Source organism: Neoarius graeffei, chromosome 4, assembly GCF_027579695.1.
Source record: "Neoarius graeffei isolate fNeoGra1 chromosome 4, fNeoGra1.pri, whole genome shotgun sequence".
Lineage (NCBI taxonomy): Eukaryota > Metazoa > Chordata > Actinopteri > Siluriformes > Ariidae > Neoarius > Neoarius graeffei.
The window spans coordinates 62,981,151-62,999,555 of record NC_083572.1 but is presented as its reverse complement, the minus strand read 5'-3'; the positions used below and the strand labels follow the sequence as shown (position 1 = coordinate 62,999,555).

General features: G+C 44.4%; 1 protein-coding gene across 1 annotated transcript in view; it reads right to left on the bottom strand.

The window, feature by feature from the left end:
* LOC132884428 (synaptonemal complex protein 1-like) overlaps positions 1-18,405 on the bottom strand; it is a 128,371-nt gene that overhangs the window by 35,566 nt on the left and 74,400 nt on the right. The window contains exon 17 of the mRNA XM_060918272.1: positions 18,252-18,355. Within this exon, the coding sequence (XP_060774255.1) occupies positions 18,252-18,355 (104 nt within the window). The remainder of the gene's footprint in view (positions 1-18,251; positions 18,356-18,405) is intronic.

Below are 18,405 nucleotides of genomic sequence, written 5' to 3'. Positions count from 1 at the left end.
ATATAGAAAATTCTAAAGGGTTCACTAACTTTCAAGCACCACTGTATACACACACACACACACACACACACACAAAATATAGTTGCATTAGACATCAATTTACAGCTAATACTAAGTGTGAATTGGTCTGACAAAGTTGTGTTGCTTTGTCTGTTTGGTATTTTTTGCTGATGTTGGTGTAGGGGTGTGTATCGCCTTTCAAGTTTAGCTCATTGTTGCAAAATATGCCATTTCACCTGTGCTGCGCCATTATCTGTATAGTGTCCTATTTACACCTAATATTCAGTGCAGTGGTGTGGAGCATAGCTTCTGGTGCAAGAAAGGGAAAAGAGATGAGGAGGAACAGTGAAAATATTACATTTTGGTGCTATCAATAACAATATTTTAATTCACCTTTTCTTTTAATAGATATTGCTATTGGTACCGTAGGAGCAGAGCAGCTTGTATCAGTGGGCTAGCAGGGTTAAGTCCCCCCTGTCTTTCAAAGGAAAAAGAAAAATTAGTAGTACATAAGGTTTCATATTTTGGGCATCCACATCACCTCTGTGGATAACAAATGTTTTAAGAGGATTATTTCTAATTCTTTAAACTAAGTGGAACACCACCATGGGCGGTCATACAAAAAAAACAAAAAACAAACCCAACAACAACTCCCCCCCCCAAAAAAAAACCCAAAACAAACAAACAAACAAACAAACAAACAAACAAACAAACAAACAAACAAACAAACCCCCACACAGAATGATATGAAGTGTGAGGCTGCAGGCTAACTAATGATCCCAGTGCTGTAGGCTGAGATACTCTCTGCTGTAGGTTCAAGCAGCCAATCAGCGACAGTTGTGTCATATGATTACAAAGAGTGACACATCTGCCTAGTTTTGAGCTCCAATGCGTGAATATATTCTAACCTATTTTGGTGACATTTTCATAATACGTCACCAGTAGGCATGTTACAGACTCAGTCGCAGGTGTAATGAAAGTGAACAAAGTGGATTATTTATTTTTCCCCTAAAACATTTTTGGAGGAGAAACTGAAAGTGACGGCACACACACTGTCTAATACAAGTACAAATTACACAAAAGGATAGATGACCAAATCATAAGTTTTTTTTTTGTTTGAACAAAAGGGTTAAAACTTCTGTGTACTGTGTACCCCCCGGAAAAAACAACAACAACAAAAAAAAACCCACACACACACACACACCAGCTGCCACAGGCTTTTGGTTAATGTAATTAACTTGGCAGCATTCCACTTGGAGAACATAACAAATCCCGAGCAAATATTACCTATTGGTGCTTCAGACAGCTAGGAATGCATTAATACCAATTTTTGTCAGACTGAGTATGAGAACATGTTTCTTGGTACTCATGCAGCACATACACTAGACTTACACAAGTGACATGGTATTATCAAATGCTGGTATTGGAGGATTTTTTTTAACAAGTTGGAGTAAAGGAGCATGCTATTGGATAGATACCCCACACCAGGATTGTTATTGATGTGAATTTCCAGCTTGTTTAACAGCTCTGTTGCTGAGTGTTTGTTTTTAAGCTCATGCAGATTAAAGTGAACCTGAACCACTAGATGTATTTAGCATAATTTACAAGGCAGAGTCCCACTCTAAAAATAGCCTCAATGAGGCTGTAACTCATACTGGCCAAGACGCCCATAAAATCGTAAATATGACAGGTGGCACCATCATCTTGACAACTTTTATGCGCACCCACCTGGGGAACATTGTATGCGAGTTTGATCGAAATCCAATCAATCCTGTAGGAGGAGTAGCGATTTTTGTAAATTGTGGATGAACAACGATGACAACGGATGGACGATGCTTGATCGCATAAGCTCATCCGGCCTGGCCTACGGCTGCTGGATGAGCTAAAAATCCTTATAGGTGTAACACTGCAGGGCTCGAAATTCTTTTTTTTTTTTTTTCACCAGCCAGCCGGACTAGTTACCTTCCAAAGTAACTAGCCAAACAGAAAATCAACTAGCCAAAATTTGTTCATGTATAAATTTTACTTCTGTCAAAAATAACGCAAAAGAGAGTAGTTACCATTGTTCATGACTAATGTGCATTTATTTCAAGACCTGAGTATTTTGATACTGTTGTTAAATACATAAATGAGAACAACACAGAGCACCATAACATAATATCAACAAATAATAATATATTGGAAAACTTGGCAACTTGGTGTATGAGTATTGAAAGCAAATATACTTACTATCATGACTATAGCACCCAAAATATGTCCAACATGCTTTCTGTATTTAACCATTTATGAGAGAGAAAGCATTAGGCGCTTCATATTGACTAGGAATCAACTTGAAAAAAATTTATTATTCCATAAAAATCGTATCGCAGCCAAGGCCTACCCTGCCCCCGCGTTTGCTTTAAGTCCTTTGTAGTTTCTCCTCTTCAGACCGAGGTCACTTTGTCCCCGTCTCTGGCGGTTTCTGTACACCTTTCAGAAAATTCCACATCGCAACGTAGCTTTGGCAGATGGAGATGTAAACAACAACAAAAACACGTGTTTAAATGGGCGATAATGTGGCCACATCTATTGAATTTGATAACGTGATGTGGCAGCGGGGGCGTGGCCAAGAGTCGGTCTGTGAATGGAGGCCGGAGTCAGGGAAGGTGGAATCATTGCACCTGATGGGGATTAACCTGTGTTTGTGTATCTTCCCCAGTGACCGCGCCCTTTAAAAGGAGAGGAGAGCAGAGAAAGGGCGCTCTCTACCCCCAACCAGAACACGTGTGTGTGTGTGTGTGTGTGTGTGTGTGTGTGTGTGCTTGCGTGCGGGCTGAAAAGCTAGCAATAAATAGTTCATTGAGAACTCAGTTCTGGCCTGCCGTGCTTCTGTGCTCCACCAACCTGGTCCAATACTACACGTGATTACCGCGATATTCAACGAGATGCGTTATATGCATGTGCAGTAGTGAAAAAAACTGACAGCCTGGCTCGTACACGATATGATTCAGAATTCTTCTGTATTTTCCGTCCTGCCGATAAACACATCGATTAACACAGACACGGCACGCGCTTAATATGTGGCGGCTTTAGTTGACGGTGTGTCTGAATCTTCGCTTCATATATATTTTTTAATTTCAACTAGCCAGTCAGGCTGGCTAATGACAGGAATTACCCGCCAAATGACAAATTAAATCACCTCGGGCGACCGGACCACCGCGAATTTCAAGCCCTGCACTGTCAGTGAATCTTGATTAAAAATAATAAGTAATCTATGTTACTGTGGCAGTGCGGGCGTGGTCAAGCGTCGGTCTGTGACCGGAAGGCGGAGTCAGGGAAGGTAAGTGGCAGAATCACTACACCTGATGTGAATTAACCTGTGTTTGTGTGTCTTTCCAGCAGCCGCGCCCTATTTAAGGAAGAGAGCGAGAGCAGAGCGGGCTCTCTCCTGACCAGAACACATGTGTGTGGCGTGTGTATGTGTGTGTATATAAAGATATATGAATAAACGTGTAGAAGCTGAAAAGCTGATAATAAACGGTTTTGTGAACTCAGTTCTGGCCTGCCGTCCTTCTGTGCTCCACCCACCCATCCAAGTTGCTACAGTGGTGCCGAAACCCGGGATTTGGAGCGCCGAAGCAGAACAGCCCCATGGAGTCCTCCCCATTCACCGAGTTGGTCCACGCCCTCGCCACGGCCCAGCAAAGCCAGCACCAGGCACTAGTTGCCCTCCAGAAGGATCAGGAACAACGGTTTGAGGCCCTGGTGCTGGCTCAGCAGGAAAAGCGACAGGCGTTCCGGCACCTCCTCGCGTCGGCGGGGTCCACTGCCGCGGGGCCGTCCCCCTTCACCCTGACGAAGATGGGCCCGCAGGACAACTCCGAGGCCTTCCTCACGTTCTTTGAGCAGGTGGCAGAGACCTCGGGGTGGCAGATGGAACAGCGCGTGGCGCGCCTCCTCCCCCTGCTAACGGGAGAGACGCAGCTGGCCGCGCTACAGCTCCCCGCCGACTGGCCTACGCGGACCTTCGCCGGGCCGTTCTCCAGCGTGTAGGGCGCACCCCCGAGCAACAACAGCAGCGCTTCCGTGCTTTGCGCTTGGAGGAAGTCGGCCGGCCGTTCACGTTTGGCCAGCAACTCCGGGACGCCTGCGGCCGGTGGTTGAGGGCCGACAACCGCGACGCCGAGGGGATCATCGACCAGGTGGCACTCGAGCAGTTCATCGCACGTCTACCAGCCGGAGCTGCAGAGTGGGTCTAGTGCCACTGACCGGCGTCACTGGATCAGGCAATCGAGCTGGCGGAGGACCATTTGGCGGCTGTCCCGACGGCAGGACAGAAGACAACCTCTTCTCCCCTCTCCTCTCTCTCTCCTCCTCGCCCCATTCCCCCACCGCAGAGGCGGGGGCCAGCCCCACCCCACCCAGCCCGCCGCACCCGTGGTGCCCTCCCGTTTCTCCCTTCTGTGTCTGTCTCTCCCCCCCCTCAGGTGAGTGAGCCCCAGAGCACCAGTGCAGAGAGGAAGCCCGGGCCGGTTTGCTGGTGCTGCGGGGAGCCGGGTCACCTCCAACAGCAGTGCTCGCTGATGGAAGTGGGCGTGGTGGTTTGGATCCCCGACGTGCCAGGAGCGGCCCGCGATTGGGCCGGAGCGTATCGCATACCGGGGAGTATCCAAGGGGATACATATCAGGCGTTGGTGGATTCTGGTTGTAATCAGACCTCAATCCACCAAAGCCTGGTGCAAGATGAGGCATTGGGGGGAGCACAATTGGTGAAGGTGTTGTGTGTGCACGGGGATGTTCACAGCTACCCTTTAGTGTCAGTCCACATTTTTTTTCGAGGGGAAAAATTTATAGTGAAGGCGGCGGTTAATCCTCGCATTACCCACTCAATAATTTTGGGGACTGATTGGCCGGGATTTGGGGAATTAATGAGGCACCTAGTAAAGAGTGGGTCCTGCAGTAGTTTAATAAGGGGAGGTCCCGGTGTCACGTTGGCGGGAGCAGCTGTCACAGAGCCGTCTATGTCAGCTCTGCGTCAGAGTGAGGAGCCACCGGCCCCTCCTCTCTCTATTGGGGAATCCCTGGCGGATTTCCTGTTACAGCAGTCGCGAGACGAGACTCTGCGGCATGCGTTTGACCAAGTGAGAGTAATCGATGGTCAAACGCTCCCGCCGAACGCCACACCGTCCTTCCCCTACTTCGCGATTATGAAGGATAGATTATACTGAGTGACGCAGGACACTCAAACTAAAGAGCAAGTCACGCAGCTTTTGATTCCGAAAAGCCGCCGGGAATTGGTATTCCAGGCAGCTCACTTTAATCCCATGGCTGGACACTTGGGGCAGGATAAAATACTAGCCCGAATAATGGCCCGGTTCTATTGGCCGGGGATTCACGGCGATGTCCATAGGTGGTGTACGGCGTGCCGCGAATGCCAGTTAGTAAATCCAGCGGCCATTCCAAAAGCGCCTTTGTGCCCTCTCCCATTAATTGAGACCCCGTTCGAAAGAATTGGGATGGATCTCGTCGGGCCATTAGATCGGTCAGCACGAGGGTACCGCTTTATATTAGTTCTGGTGGACTATGCAACGCGATAACCGGAAGCAGTGCCTCTTCGCAATATCTCAGCACGCAGTATTGCGGAGGCACTCTTCCGCGTCATCTCCCGAGTTGGAATCCCGAAAGAGATTCTGACTGACCAAGGCACCGCGTTTATGTCATGTACACTAAAGGAACTGTATGGGTTATTAGGCATTAAGCTGATCCGCACCAGCGTGTATCACTCACAAACGGATGGTTTAGTGGAACGGTTCAATCACACCCTCAAAAATATAATTAAAAAATTCGGAAGTGAGGACGCATGTAATTGGGATAAGTGGCTCGAACCCTTGTTGTTTTCAGTGCGAGAGGTTCCCCAAGCCTCCACGGGGTTCTCCCTGTTTGAATTGTTATATGGGCGTAAGCCGCGCGGCATTCTAGATGTGCTGTGGGAAAATTGGGAGGTGGGACCTTCACAAAGTAAAAATGAAATCCAATACATTATTGACCTACGCACAAAACTCCACACACTCCCCCACCTAACCCAGGAGAATTTGCGGCAGGCCCAAGAACGACAAACCCGCCTGTATGACAAGGGTATGCGCCTCAGAGAGTTCGCACCGGGAGATAAAGTACTCGCACTGTTGCCCACATCGAGCTCCAAATTAGTCGCCAAGTGGCAAGGACCCTTTGAGGTCACACAGCGAGTCGGGGACGTTGACTATGAGGTGAGGCGAACGGACAGGGGTGGGGCGCTACAAGTTTACCACCTCAACCTGCTCAAACTCTGGAACGAGGAGGTCCCCGTGGCGTTGGTGTTGGTGGTTCCGGAGAAGGCGGAGCTGGGGCCGGAGGTTCAAAAGGGAACATTGGCATCGCGTACCTCTCCGGTCCCCTGTGGAGACCACCTCTCCCCAACCCAACTCGTGGAGGTTGCCCAGTTGCAGACCGAGTTTTCGGACATATTCTCACCCCTGCCCAGCCGCACCAACCTCATAGAACACCACATCGAGATGCCCCCGGGGGTGGTAGTGCGTAGCTGCCCTTACAGGCTACCCGAACACAAGAAAAAAGTGGTTCGGGAAGAACTCGAGGCCATGCTCGAAATGGGCATTGTCGAGGAGTCCCACAGTGACTGGAGCAGCCCGGTGGTCTTGGTACCCAAGGCCGACGGGTCGGTCCGGTTCTGTGTGGACTATAGAAAAGTCAACGCGGTGTCTAAATTTGATGCGTACCCAATGCCTCATATTGATGAGTTGCTTGATCAACTAGGCACGGCTCGCTTTTACTCCACACTGGATTTAACAAAGGGTTATTGGCAGATCCCCTTGACTCCATTATCCCGAGAAAAAACAGCCTTTTCCACATCGTTCGGCTTACACCAGTTTGTCACACTTCCTTTTGGGCTGTTTGGGGCGCCCGCTACGTTTCAGCGGCTGATGGATAAGGTCCTTCGCCCCCACGCCACCTATGCGGCCGCCTATCTCGACGATATTATCTATAGTAATGACTGGCCAAGGCACCTCCAACATCTGAGGGCCGTCCTTAGGTCGCTGAGGCGGGCGGGTCTCACAGCCAACCCGAAGAAGTGTGCGATTGGGCTGGTGGAAGTACGGTATCTGGGCTTCCACTTGGGCAACGGGCAGGTGCGTCCCCAAATTAACAAGACAGCGGCAATTGCGGCCTGCCCGAGGCCCAAGACCAAAAAGGGGGTGAGACAGTTCCTGGGGCTGGCTGGCTATTATCGTAGGTTTATACCTAATTATTCGGACGTCACCAGCCCGCTGACTGATCTCACTAAAAAGGGGGCACCAGATCCGGTCCAGTGGACGGAGCAATGCCAGCGGGCTTTTTCTGAGGTAAAGGCTGCACTGTGTGGGGGGCCACTGTTACACTCCCCTGACTTTTCTCTCCCTTTTATATTGCAGACGGATGCGTCGGACAGAGGGCTGGGGGCTGTTTTGTCCCAGGAGGTGGAGGATCGCCCAGTGCTGTATATAAGTCGGAAGCTGTCAGTGCGTGAGGGGCGCTACAGCACCATAGAGAAGGAGTGCCTGGCCATCAAGTGGGTGGTCCTTGCCCTCCGTTACTACCTGCTGGGACGCCCTTTCACCCTCTGTTCGGACCACGCGCCCCTCCAGTGGCTCCACCGCATGAAGGATGCCAACGCACGGATCACCCGTTGGTATCTGGCACTCCAACCCTTTAACTTCAAGGTGGTCCACAGGCCGGGGGCACAGATGGTCGTGGCAGACTTCCTCTCCTGTCAAGGGGGGGGGGGGGAGTCGGCTGCGGGCTGGATGGCTGGGCGGTGGGGGTATGTGGCAGTGGGGGTATGTGGCAGTGGGGGCGTGGTCAAGCGTCGGTCTGTGACCGGAGGGCGGAGTCAGGGAAAGTAAGTGGCAGAATCACTACACCTGATGTGAATTAACCCGTGTTTGTGTGTCTTCCCAGCAGCCGCGCCCTATTTAAGGAAGAGAGCGAGAGCAGAGCGGGCTCTCTTCTCACCAGAACACATATGTGTGTGGCGTGTGTGTGTATGTATATAAAGATTTATGAATAAACGTGTAGAAGCTGAAAATAAACGGTTTTGTGAACTCAGTTCTGGCCTGCCATCCTTCTGTGCTCCACCCACCCATCCAAGTTGCTACAGTTACATATTTCAAACAATTGTAGCTCCATCTTGTTCTTGCACAGAATGTGACATCATGAGGTTAGATGGCTTGGAAGTCCTACATTAGTTCACATTAGCTGTAACTAGTCACAGCACTGACAAATCACTTACTCAGTGGAAAATAAGGAAAGCCAAACTAAAAGCAATGCAAGGAGGGTCACTTTTGCATTACCCCTAGATACAGCAATGAAATTTACAGAGTCAAAAACAAAGAAAGATTGTCCACTTTCATACTTTTCCTCTTAAGCGGCAAGTGGTTCTTCTTTGTTGGCTAGCTGCACTGAAATGAGAGAATCCTCCAGTTAGCCATGATGCTAGGGTTTGTAGTAAGTATTTTGTAAATGAGGATGTGTAGGAGAAGGTTTTTGAGTCAGGTGTACTGGTGGTTCGCTGGAGCAACAAGCTGAAGTCTGAGGCTGCTCCCCCTGTGTCTGACTTTTCCTCTTATAAGGTTGGTGTACAGACTGTACAACCAAGTCTACTAGCAAAGAAGTATGGTACCTATGTGCCATAAGGAAAGGGCCCAAAGGCATGCCCATTTGGCAGAGCAAAGAGAGGTAGGATTAGTAAGGTTGAGATGACCAGAAAACCAAATCAGCACTATCTTTGAGGATATTAAGGTCTTATTAATATAATATACATAATACAGTGGGACCATTGTATCTGCAGGGGATATGTTCCAAGACCTAATGTGGATAGCCTAAACCATAGCAAACCAACCGATAGTAGCAAACCATATATAAAGTAGATACATTGCCTGGCCAAAAAAAGTTGCCATTTGGATTTAAATAGGCAAATACTTAAGAGCCTTTGATTGGATAATTAATGCAGTGATTAATGTATTTCATCTGGCAACGATTCTTTTAACCCTAACTGATGCAATGAGTAGCTTCTCATTTCTTTAACAAACATGTCAGAAGATGTATCCTATGCTCACGGAAAAGATGTTACTGTATTTCAGAAGAGTCAAATTATTGGTTTGTATCAAGCAAAGAAAAGAACTAAGGAGATTGCTGAAATGACTGGAATTGGGTTAAGAGCTGTCCACAGCTATGATTAATAGTGAGATTAAGAGCATTTATACACTCTCAGTGTAATGAGAACTCACAGGATTGATATTAAACAGCTGTGTGGCCATAAGAAAACCACTTGTTAGTGAGACTAATCAGGAGAAAAGGCTTCAATTTGCTTGGGAGCATAAACATTGCACTCTGGGGTAATGGAAGAAAAGTTCATGTGGTTTGATAAGACCAGATTTACCCTATTCCTGAGTAATGGGAGCGTCAGGGTAAGAAGGGAAGAGCATGAAACGATGCATCCATCATGCATAGTGGCCACTGTACAAGCCTCTGGAGGCAGTGTTATGATCTGGGGTTGTTTCTGTTGGTTAGGCCAAGGCTCAGCAACGTTATGGGGCAATAAAATGAAGTCAGCTGACGACTTGAACATACTGAATGACCCGGTTATTACATCAATGGATTTTTTCTTCCCTGATGGAACGGGCATAAAATTAGGTCTCAGATTGTGAAAGAGGAGCTTGGGAAGCATGAGGAATCATTTTCACACATGAATTGGCCAAAACAAAGCCCCAACCTTAACCCCATTGGGAATCTTTGGGCTGTGCTGGAGAAGACTTTACGCAGTGGTTCAACTCTCCCATCCTCAACACAAGATCTCGGTGAAAAATTAATACAACTCTGGACTGAAATAAATGTTGTGACACTGCATAAGTTTTTCAAAAACAATGCCATGGTGAATGCATGCTTTAATCAAAGCTAAAGGCATTTCAACCAAATATTAGAGTGCACCTATGATACCAATACCTATGATAGTTTCATCTATAAATTACAGATAATATGAAATCAACAACAGTAATTAATAACAATATACTGTAATAAAAGTTATATTAATATGGTCCATCTCTCTTGAATGAATGGGATTCCACTTGAATAACATTTCTGCTTAATATTTTTATCATGGTTGGGGTGCGAAGAGGGATGCAAGTGTGGAAACCTTTTATTTACGCAGGATAGTCAAAGCAACAAAAAACACCAGGCATGAAAACACAATGAGAATCGGAATGGAAAATAAAGACAAAGAAACTAACAGAAACCCAGGATGAAATAAGGCAAGTAATATATAGATTTAGGCACTGCCTAAAAGCGGCGCTCCCATCTGTTTCTGGGTTGTAGAATTTTCTTATATCATAGCCAGCCTCTTTTGTTTTATTTCTTTACCATTATAGTTACTATACTGTTTCCTTATGTTGTACAAAACGTCGGGCGACAACAGCGACAAGTTACTCACTACTATACTGTTCCGACTACTACTCTACTTCACACTTCACTACTCAGTTCACTAGTTGGTAGGTTTCCTGTGGTGGCAGGCACACATGCACAGGACTGAAACCATCAAAAAACAACTCGATGGGTTACTCACTATTCAGCTGTTGGGTTTCCTATGGTGGGAGGGACGCATGCACAGGACCGAAACCATCTCGATGGGTTTCTTTATGCATCCACACTCTATGCCTATGGGGCTTCACTAATACGTTTCCAGAGTGCAAGTGTGTGGTTAAGAGTCAATAAAGAAGGATGTGTGGGAATGGTATTTTGAGGTGCCATACTTGTAGGCTGCGTGGTGCGCTCCGAGTTTGTACTTTTTCTATCCTCCTCACTGACTCGAATACGTAAGGTATTGGGGTTCTGAGACTCTCCTCAAAATATGTTTCAGCTTCATCTTCTGTGATGCTTTGATTAAAGTAACAAGCAAAATGTTTCTTTCAAAATTCAGCATACCACAACTACCTTCTTTCTGGGACAACTTCACAACTAATCAACCCCATGACAGTCAATGGCGCAACGGCAATATAGCGTGAGCCAGAGCAAAAGAATGAGTATCAAACATAAATCTATTATAATTTAATGTGTAATCATTTTATATCTAAAATTCTCAAATTTAATTTCAATACAATTAATTCTTTACAAAATCATCAAAATTAGGCTGTTTCATGTCTTCTTTAATCTCATCTCATCATCTCTAGCCGCTTTATCCTGTTCTACAAGGTCGCAGGCAAGCTGGAGCCTATCCCAGCTGACTATGGGCGAAAGGCAGGGTACACCCTGGACAAGTTACCCAGGTCATCACAGGGCTGACACATGGATACAGACAACCATTCACACTCACATTCACACCTACGGTCAATTTAGAGTCACCAGTTAACCTAAAGCCTAGGTCACAACCGGATGTACGATTTTTTGGCGTTTCCCAAATCGCTGCGTATTTTTGTTCATGGGGAAAGACGCACGTTGGCCGTAAGTTTTCTTGCAACCTGAAAAAAACGTAAGCGCCCGTAGAGTTTGTTTGACATGACAAAGAACCTCTGCGGCCGGTCTGCGGCTCAAAAATCAGCACATCACACGCGCGCCCTCCATGCGTTCCTTGCACGTAGACCGGCCGTAGGAGCACATACGGCCGGTTGTGACCAAGGCTTAACCTGCATGTCTTTGGACTGTGGGGGAAACCGGAGCACTCGGAGGAAACCCACGCGGACACAGGGAGAACATGCAAACTCCGCACAGAAAGGCCCTCGCCGGCCACGGGGCTCGAACCCGGACCTTCTTGCTGTGAGGCGACAGCGCTAACCACTACACCACCGTGCCACCCCGTCTTCTTTAATATAAAAACAAATTAAGTTGGATTAAAAGAAGCTAGCTAGCCGGCTTTGACAATTTAAACATTTTATCCTCTAAAACAAGGCATAAAGTGATGATATCTGATTAGCCTTCAGCTAAAGTGTTGACAAATGTTCATATTTTTTGCAACTATACTTTTGCTGTAATGCTAAATGGAACTTAAAATTCATACATTTCAGAGGCAAGTATTTTAAAGTATTGGGTGCAGTTAGGCAGCTAAATGGTACAATTGCTTAGATGACAAGGTTACAGACTGAAGAAAGATAAGCATTTCAAGATATTTTAATGTTGATTTTGCCTTCGAAAATGATTGTCTCTTGCTGTAAAATCAATGTCCTTTTTTCACCCAGCCATCAAAAGGGATGCAACTATTTGCATTCATATCAGTCAAATACTTACAACCCCGATTCCAAAAAAGTTGGGACAAAGTACAAATTGTAAATAAAAACGGAATGCAACGATGTGGAAGTTTTAAAATTCCATATTTTATTCAGGATAGAACATAGATGACATATCAAATGTTTAAACTGAGAAAATGTATCATTTAAAGAGAAAAATTAGGTGATTTTTAAATTTCATGACAACACATCTAAAAAAAGTTGGGACAAGGCCATGTTTACCACTGTGAGACATCCCCTTTTCTCTTTACAACAGTCTGTAAACGTCTGGGGACTGAGGAGACAAGTTGCTCAAGTTTAGGGACAGGAATGTTAACCCATTCTTGTCTAATGTAGGATTCTAGTTGCTCAACTGTCTTAGGTCTTTTTTGTCGTATCTTCCATTTTATGATGCACCAAATGTTTTCTATGGGTGAAAGATCTGGATTGCAGGCTGGCCAGTTCAGTACCCGGACCCTTCTTCTACGCAGCCATGATGCTGTAATTGATGCAGTATGTGGTTTGGTATTGTCATGTTGGAAAATGCAAGGCCTTCCCTGAAAGAGACGTCATCTGGATGGGAGCATATGTTGCTCTAGAACCTGGATACCCCAATACCTTTCAGCATTGATGGTGTCTTTCCAGATGTGTAAGCTTCCCATGCCACACGCACTAATGCAACCCCATACCATCAGAGATGCAGGCTTCGGAACTGAGCGCTGATAACAACTTGGGTCGTCCTTCTCCTCTTTAGTCCGAATGACACGGCGTCCCTGATTTCCATAAAGAACTTCAAATTTTGATTCGTTTGACCACAGAACAGTTTTCCACTTTGCCACAGTCCATTTTAAATGAGCCTTGGCCCAGAGAAGACGTCTGCGCTTCTGGATCCTGTTTACAGTGGTGCTTGAAAGTTTGTGAACCCTTTAGAATTTTCTATATTTCTGCATAAATATGACCTAAAACATCAGATTTTCACACAAGTCCTAAAAGTAGATAAAGAGAACCCAGTTAAACAAATGAGACAAAAATATTATACTTGGTCATTTATTTATTGAGGAAAATGATCCAATATTACATATCTGAGTGGCAAAAGTATGTGAACCTTTGCTTTCAGTATCTGGTGTGACCCCCTTGTGCAACAATAACTGCAACTAAACATTTGCGGTAACTGTTGATCAGTCCTGCACACCGGTTTGGAGGAATTTTAGCCCATTCCTCCGTACAGAACAGCTTCAACTCTGGGATGTTGGTGGGTTTCCTCACATGAACTGCTCGCTTCAGGTCCTTCCACAACATTTCCATTGGATTAAGGTCAGGACTTTGACTTGGCCATTCCAAAACATTAACTTTCTTCTTCTTTAACCATTCTTTGGTAGAATGACTTGTGTGCTTAGGGTTGTTGTCTTGCTGCATGACCCACCTTCTCTTGAGATTCAGTCCATGGACAGATGTCCTGACATTTTCCTTTAAAATTCACTGGTATAATTCAGAATTCATTGTTCCATCAATGATGGCAAGCCATCCTGGCCCAGATGCAGCAAAACAGGCCCAAACCATGATACTACCACCACCATGTTTCACAGATGGGATAAGGTTCTTATGCTAGAATGTAGTGTTTTCCTTTCTCCAAACATAACGCTTCTCATTTAAACCAAAAAGTTCTATTTTGGTCTCATCCGTCCACAAAACGTTTTTCCAATAGCCTTCTGGCTTGTCCACGTGATCTTTAGCAAACTGCAGATGAGCAGCAATGTTCTTTTTGGAGAGCAGTAGCTTTCCCCTTGCAACCCTGCCATACACACCATTGTTGTTCAGTGTTCTCCTGATGGTGGACTCATGAACATTAACAGCCAATGTGAGAGAGGCCTTCAGTTGCTTAGAAGTTACCCTGAGGTCCTTTGTGACCTCACCGACTATTACACGCCTTGCTCTTGGAGTGATCTTTGTTGGTGGACCACTCCTGGGGAGGGTAACTATGGTCTTGAATTTCCTCCATTTGTACACAATCTGTCTGACTGTGGATTGGTGGAGTCCAAACTCTTTAGAGATGGTTTTGTCACCTTTTCCAGCCTGATGAGCATCAACAATGCTTTTTCTGAGGTCCTCAGAAATCTCCTTTGCTCGTGCCATGATACACTTCCACAAACGTGTTGTGAAGATCAGACTTTGATAGATCCCTGTTCTTTAAATAAAACAGGGTGCCCACTCACACCTGATTGTCATCCCATTGATTAAAAACACCTGACTCTAATTTCACCTTCAAATTAACTGCTAATCCTAGAGGTTCACATACTTTTGCCACTCACAGATATGTAATATTGGATCATTTTCCTCAATAAATAAATGACCAAGTATAATATTTTTGTCTCATTTGTTTAACTGGGTTCTCTTTATCTACTTTTAGGACTTGTGTGAAAATCTGATGATGTTTTAGATCATATTTATGCTGAAATATAGAAAATTCTAAAGGGTTCACAAACTTTCAAGCACCACTGTAGATATGGCTTCTTTGAACTATAGAGTTTTAGCTGGCAACGGCGGATGGCACGGTGAATTGTGTTCACAGATAATGTTCTCTGGAAATATTCCTGAGCCCATTTTGTGATTTCCAATACAGAAGCATGCCTGTATGTGATGCAGTGCTGTCTAAGGGCACGAAGATCACGGGCACCCAGTATGGTTTTCTGGCCTTGATCCTTACGCACAGAGATTCTTCCAGATTCTCTGAATCTTTTGATGATATTATGCACTGTAGATGATACGTTCAAACTCTTTGTAATTTTACACTATTGAACTCCTTTCTGATATTGCTCCACTATTTGTCGGCGCAGAATTAGGGGGATTGGTGATCCTCTTCCCATCTTTACTTCTGAGAGCCGCTGCCACTCCAAGATGCTCTTTTTATACCCAGTCATGTTAATGACCTATTGCCAATTGACCTAATGAGTTGCAATTTGGTCCTCCAGCTGTTCCTTTTTTGTACCTTTAATTTTTCCAGCCTCTTATTGCCCCTGTCCCAACTTTTTTGAGATGTGTTGCTGTCATGAAATTTCAAATGAGCCAATATTTGGCATGCAATTTCAAAATGTCTCACTTTCGAAATCTGATATGTTGTCTATGTTCTATTGTGAATATATTATCAGTTTTTGAGATTTGTAAATTATTGTATTCCGTTTTTATTTACAATTTGTACTTTGTCCCAACTTTTTTGTAATCGGTGTTGTATTCAGTATACACATGTGATGTACAGGAGGGGTTTATGTGTAGTATTCATGAATGTATGGGCACTTTTCATTAAGCAAGTTCCTAAAAACATCAATTATTACTGTATTAATTTTATTTATCCTGTAGAGATACATACCACAGACAAATTCAGCTATTAATTATGCTGCAGGAAAAAAAAATACAATTAGGGTTGAGAAGGCTCAAATTTCAGAGCTTTCTTATGGCCTCCAAACAGCTGGAGCTGACCCTGTGCACCACACTCCATCCTGTGCATCACTGTTATCAATTCCCTATGCTGATACCTTTTCTTTGTTACTTTTTTTTTTTTTTAAATGGATCATTGTGTACAATACATTTCTAACAGAATTAATGCCTTAAAGCAGGGATGAGAATGGGACATTTAAAAAAAAAAAACTCTGAAATGTCTGCCAAGGGCAGATATAACGCACGCAAAGCGTGCATGGGGCGGGGGGGGGGGGGGGGGGGGTGCGCCTTTATATATATATATATATATATATATATATATATATATATATATATATGAAAGTTTTCAAATTCAATGATGGTTTAAAACGTTTATAAACTTTAAGATAACAAATATATATCGTGAGCGATAATGGAGGTAACCGTAACGATATATTAGATTCCTCCTGACTCTATCTTTGACCATTTACCGGTAAGTAAAACGTACCTTTGTGCTTTTTTGTTTTGATGTGCTCCTGGATGTTTCTAGCGCCTCTGTTTCCATAATTGATCATATCTGAGCACAGAATACACAGAACCTTTCCCGGCACGTCCACTTTTCGGATATGTTCCGTCAGGCACGTCGTCACAGTTTGTGTCCCTATCTGCACAGTAACGTCGAGCCATGCCCATCGGAAACAGTTCTTTATCCTGTTCGATTTATCGATTTCCCTGGCAGAGCCCCGGTGGGGGCCCAGGGGGCGGGAGCTAATGATTTTGGGCTATTTTTTTTTACCCCAAAACCATTAATTTTATCAGCAAAAAGTTGCAATTTATTTGGAAATAAATTCCCCTTCTTGGTGGACTACCAGGTGAAAATGATTAATATGGGACAAGAGACTTGTTTTTAATCAATTCACATTTGATGATTTAAAAAAAATATATATATATCAATGCACCTTTTAATATAAACGAGCTCTACAGTATTATATTTCTGCATTTTAGCTATTCATGTATTTGAATACTCTAATCCTTTAAAATGAAGTCCAAACCAGAAAAAAATTCTATCATATAATTCTCTTAAGCTTTCTTCTGATGTTATCATGGTAGCAGGAGGTCTTGCATATTAAGCAGGCAACATTCAACATCACTTATCACTTCCCTTTCAACTGGTGTGTGTACTAACTAGGTTTTATCTGGACAGGATGTTGCGTAATGTAATACAGATACCATATGGTCAATCTGAAGATCAAGATGGTGATTTTGAATTAAAGAACAGGCATGTACAATTGGCATTACATATTGGAAATTTTTTTTTAATCAAAAACTAAGTTCATCTCGGCCTAAAAAATTTGAGCAGACGCTCCCGCGCGGCACAGACCAGCAATTTCCCCCCCGTCCCCCTATGAAATGAGCAATAAGTAGGAGAGTTATACACGGTATCATACCTAAATTTTTATCAGAAATATAGATATGATACTATGATTCTCCCCAACATGCTACATTAGATAAGCTAAACCCATTTATAAAAGATACACGTCATATATAAAAGTGTATTTGATATATATGTGATATATATGATGTATATTCATACATTGTTACTTTACGGAAATCTTCAATTAGTTTGGTCTTTTCATGACAGCCTGTTGTAGACCTAAATATAATGCACATGAACTGACACTCCTCACCTCAACATGTCCTTTACAGTCATTTAAGCCACCATAGGCAATGCTGAAATCACTGTTTCAAACAGTACATCGCGCAAAACAGTCATTATTATTGACCCTTATTAGACAGGGAGATTCTTTTGTGTAATCTGAGGTGAAGTGGGTTTTGTACTTTGGTTTTTTGGGGCGCGCGCTCTCTCTGCCATGCCGATCCTGTAGGCTGCACTGACTCAACTGAAAACTTCGGTCCTCAAGAAAAGGGATAAAAGCCCGCCCACACTGAAAGCTGATTGGCTTATTTTGGTGAGTAACCCAATCAGGATGCTCTTTGTCTAGCATGCACTACATGAACAGTCACATGCAGTCTCTCTCTCGCGCTCCGTCATATGCGCACATTGTAAGAAGCGCGATGCAGGCATTAAATGTTGCGCGTGCACGCTCTTGCTTGCTTGCTCTAGATTCCAGGAGATATTCTCCAATTTGCGGGCATCAGGGAGCCACTATCAATATGCGGGAGACTCCCGGAACTTCCGGGAGACTCGGGATGTCTGCGTTATAAGGTGACCACAGATCGTTAACCATACACACACACCCCGAACCCCCCCCCCGAAATTCTCAACAAATTTACACGTTTCACAAAAATGACATTTTCAGCGGGAAAAACTCGGAATTCCGCGGATCCGCAGAAAATTCTCATCCCTGTTAAAGACACCAAGCTCATAACCACTTGTGGGTAAGAGGCCATGAATAGTAAACTGGGATAATTCATGTTATTATTAACCATCAATGATCTTGTAGCCATGTTTATCTGTTGCCTATAAAGTCTTATATGCATCCCATAACTGACAAGTATGGTTCTAGATCAAAATGGTACAAAAAAAAAAAAAGAACAATCTTTTAGCCGACTTACTTGTACTGATCGATATCCTTTTGCAATTTTTCAGTATTATTAGAGGATTCGCTCTCTTTCTTCAGTGCTTCTAATAACTGCCCTTCAACCTCTTGCAGTTTGACCTGGGCAAGGGACATCAGCGTACAGTCAACTTTGGAATTAACCTTGTCTT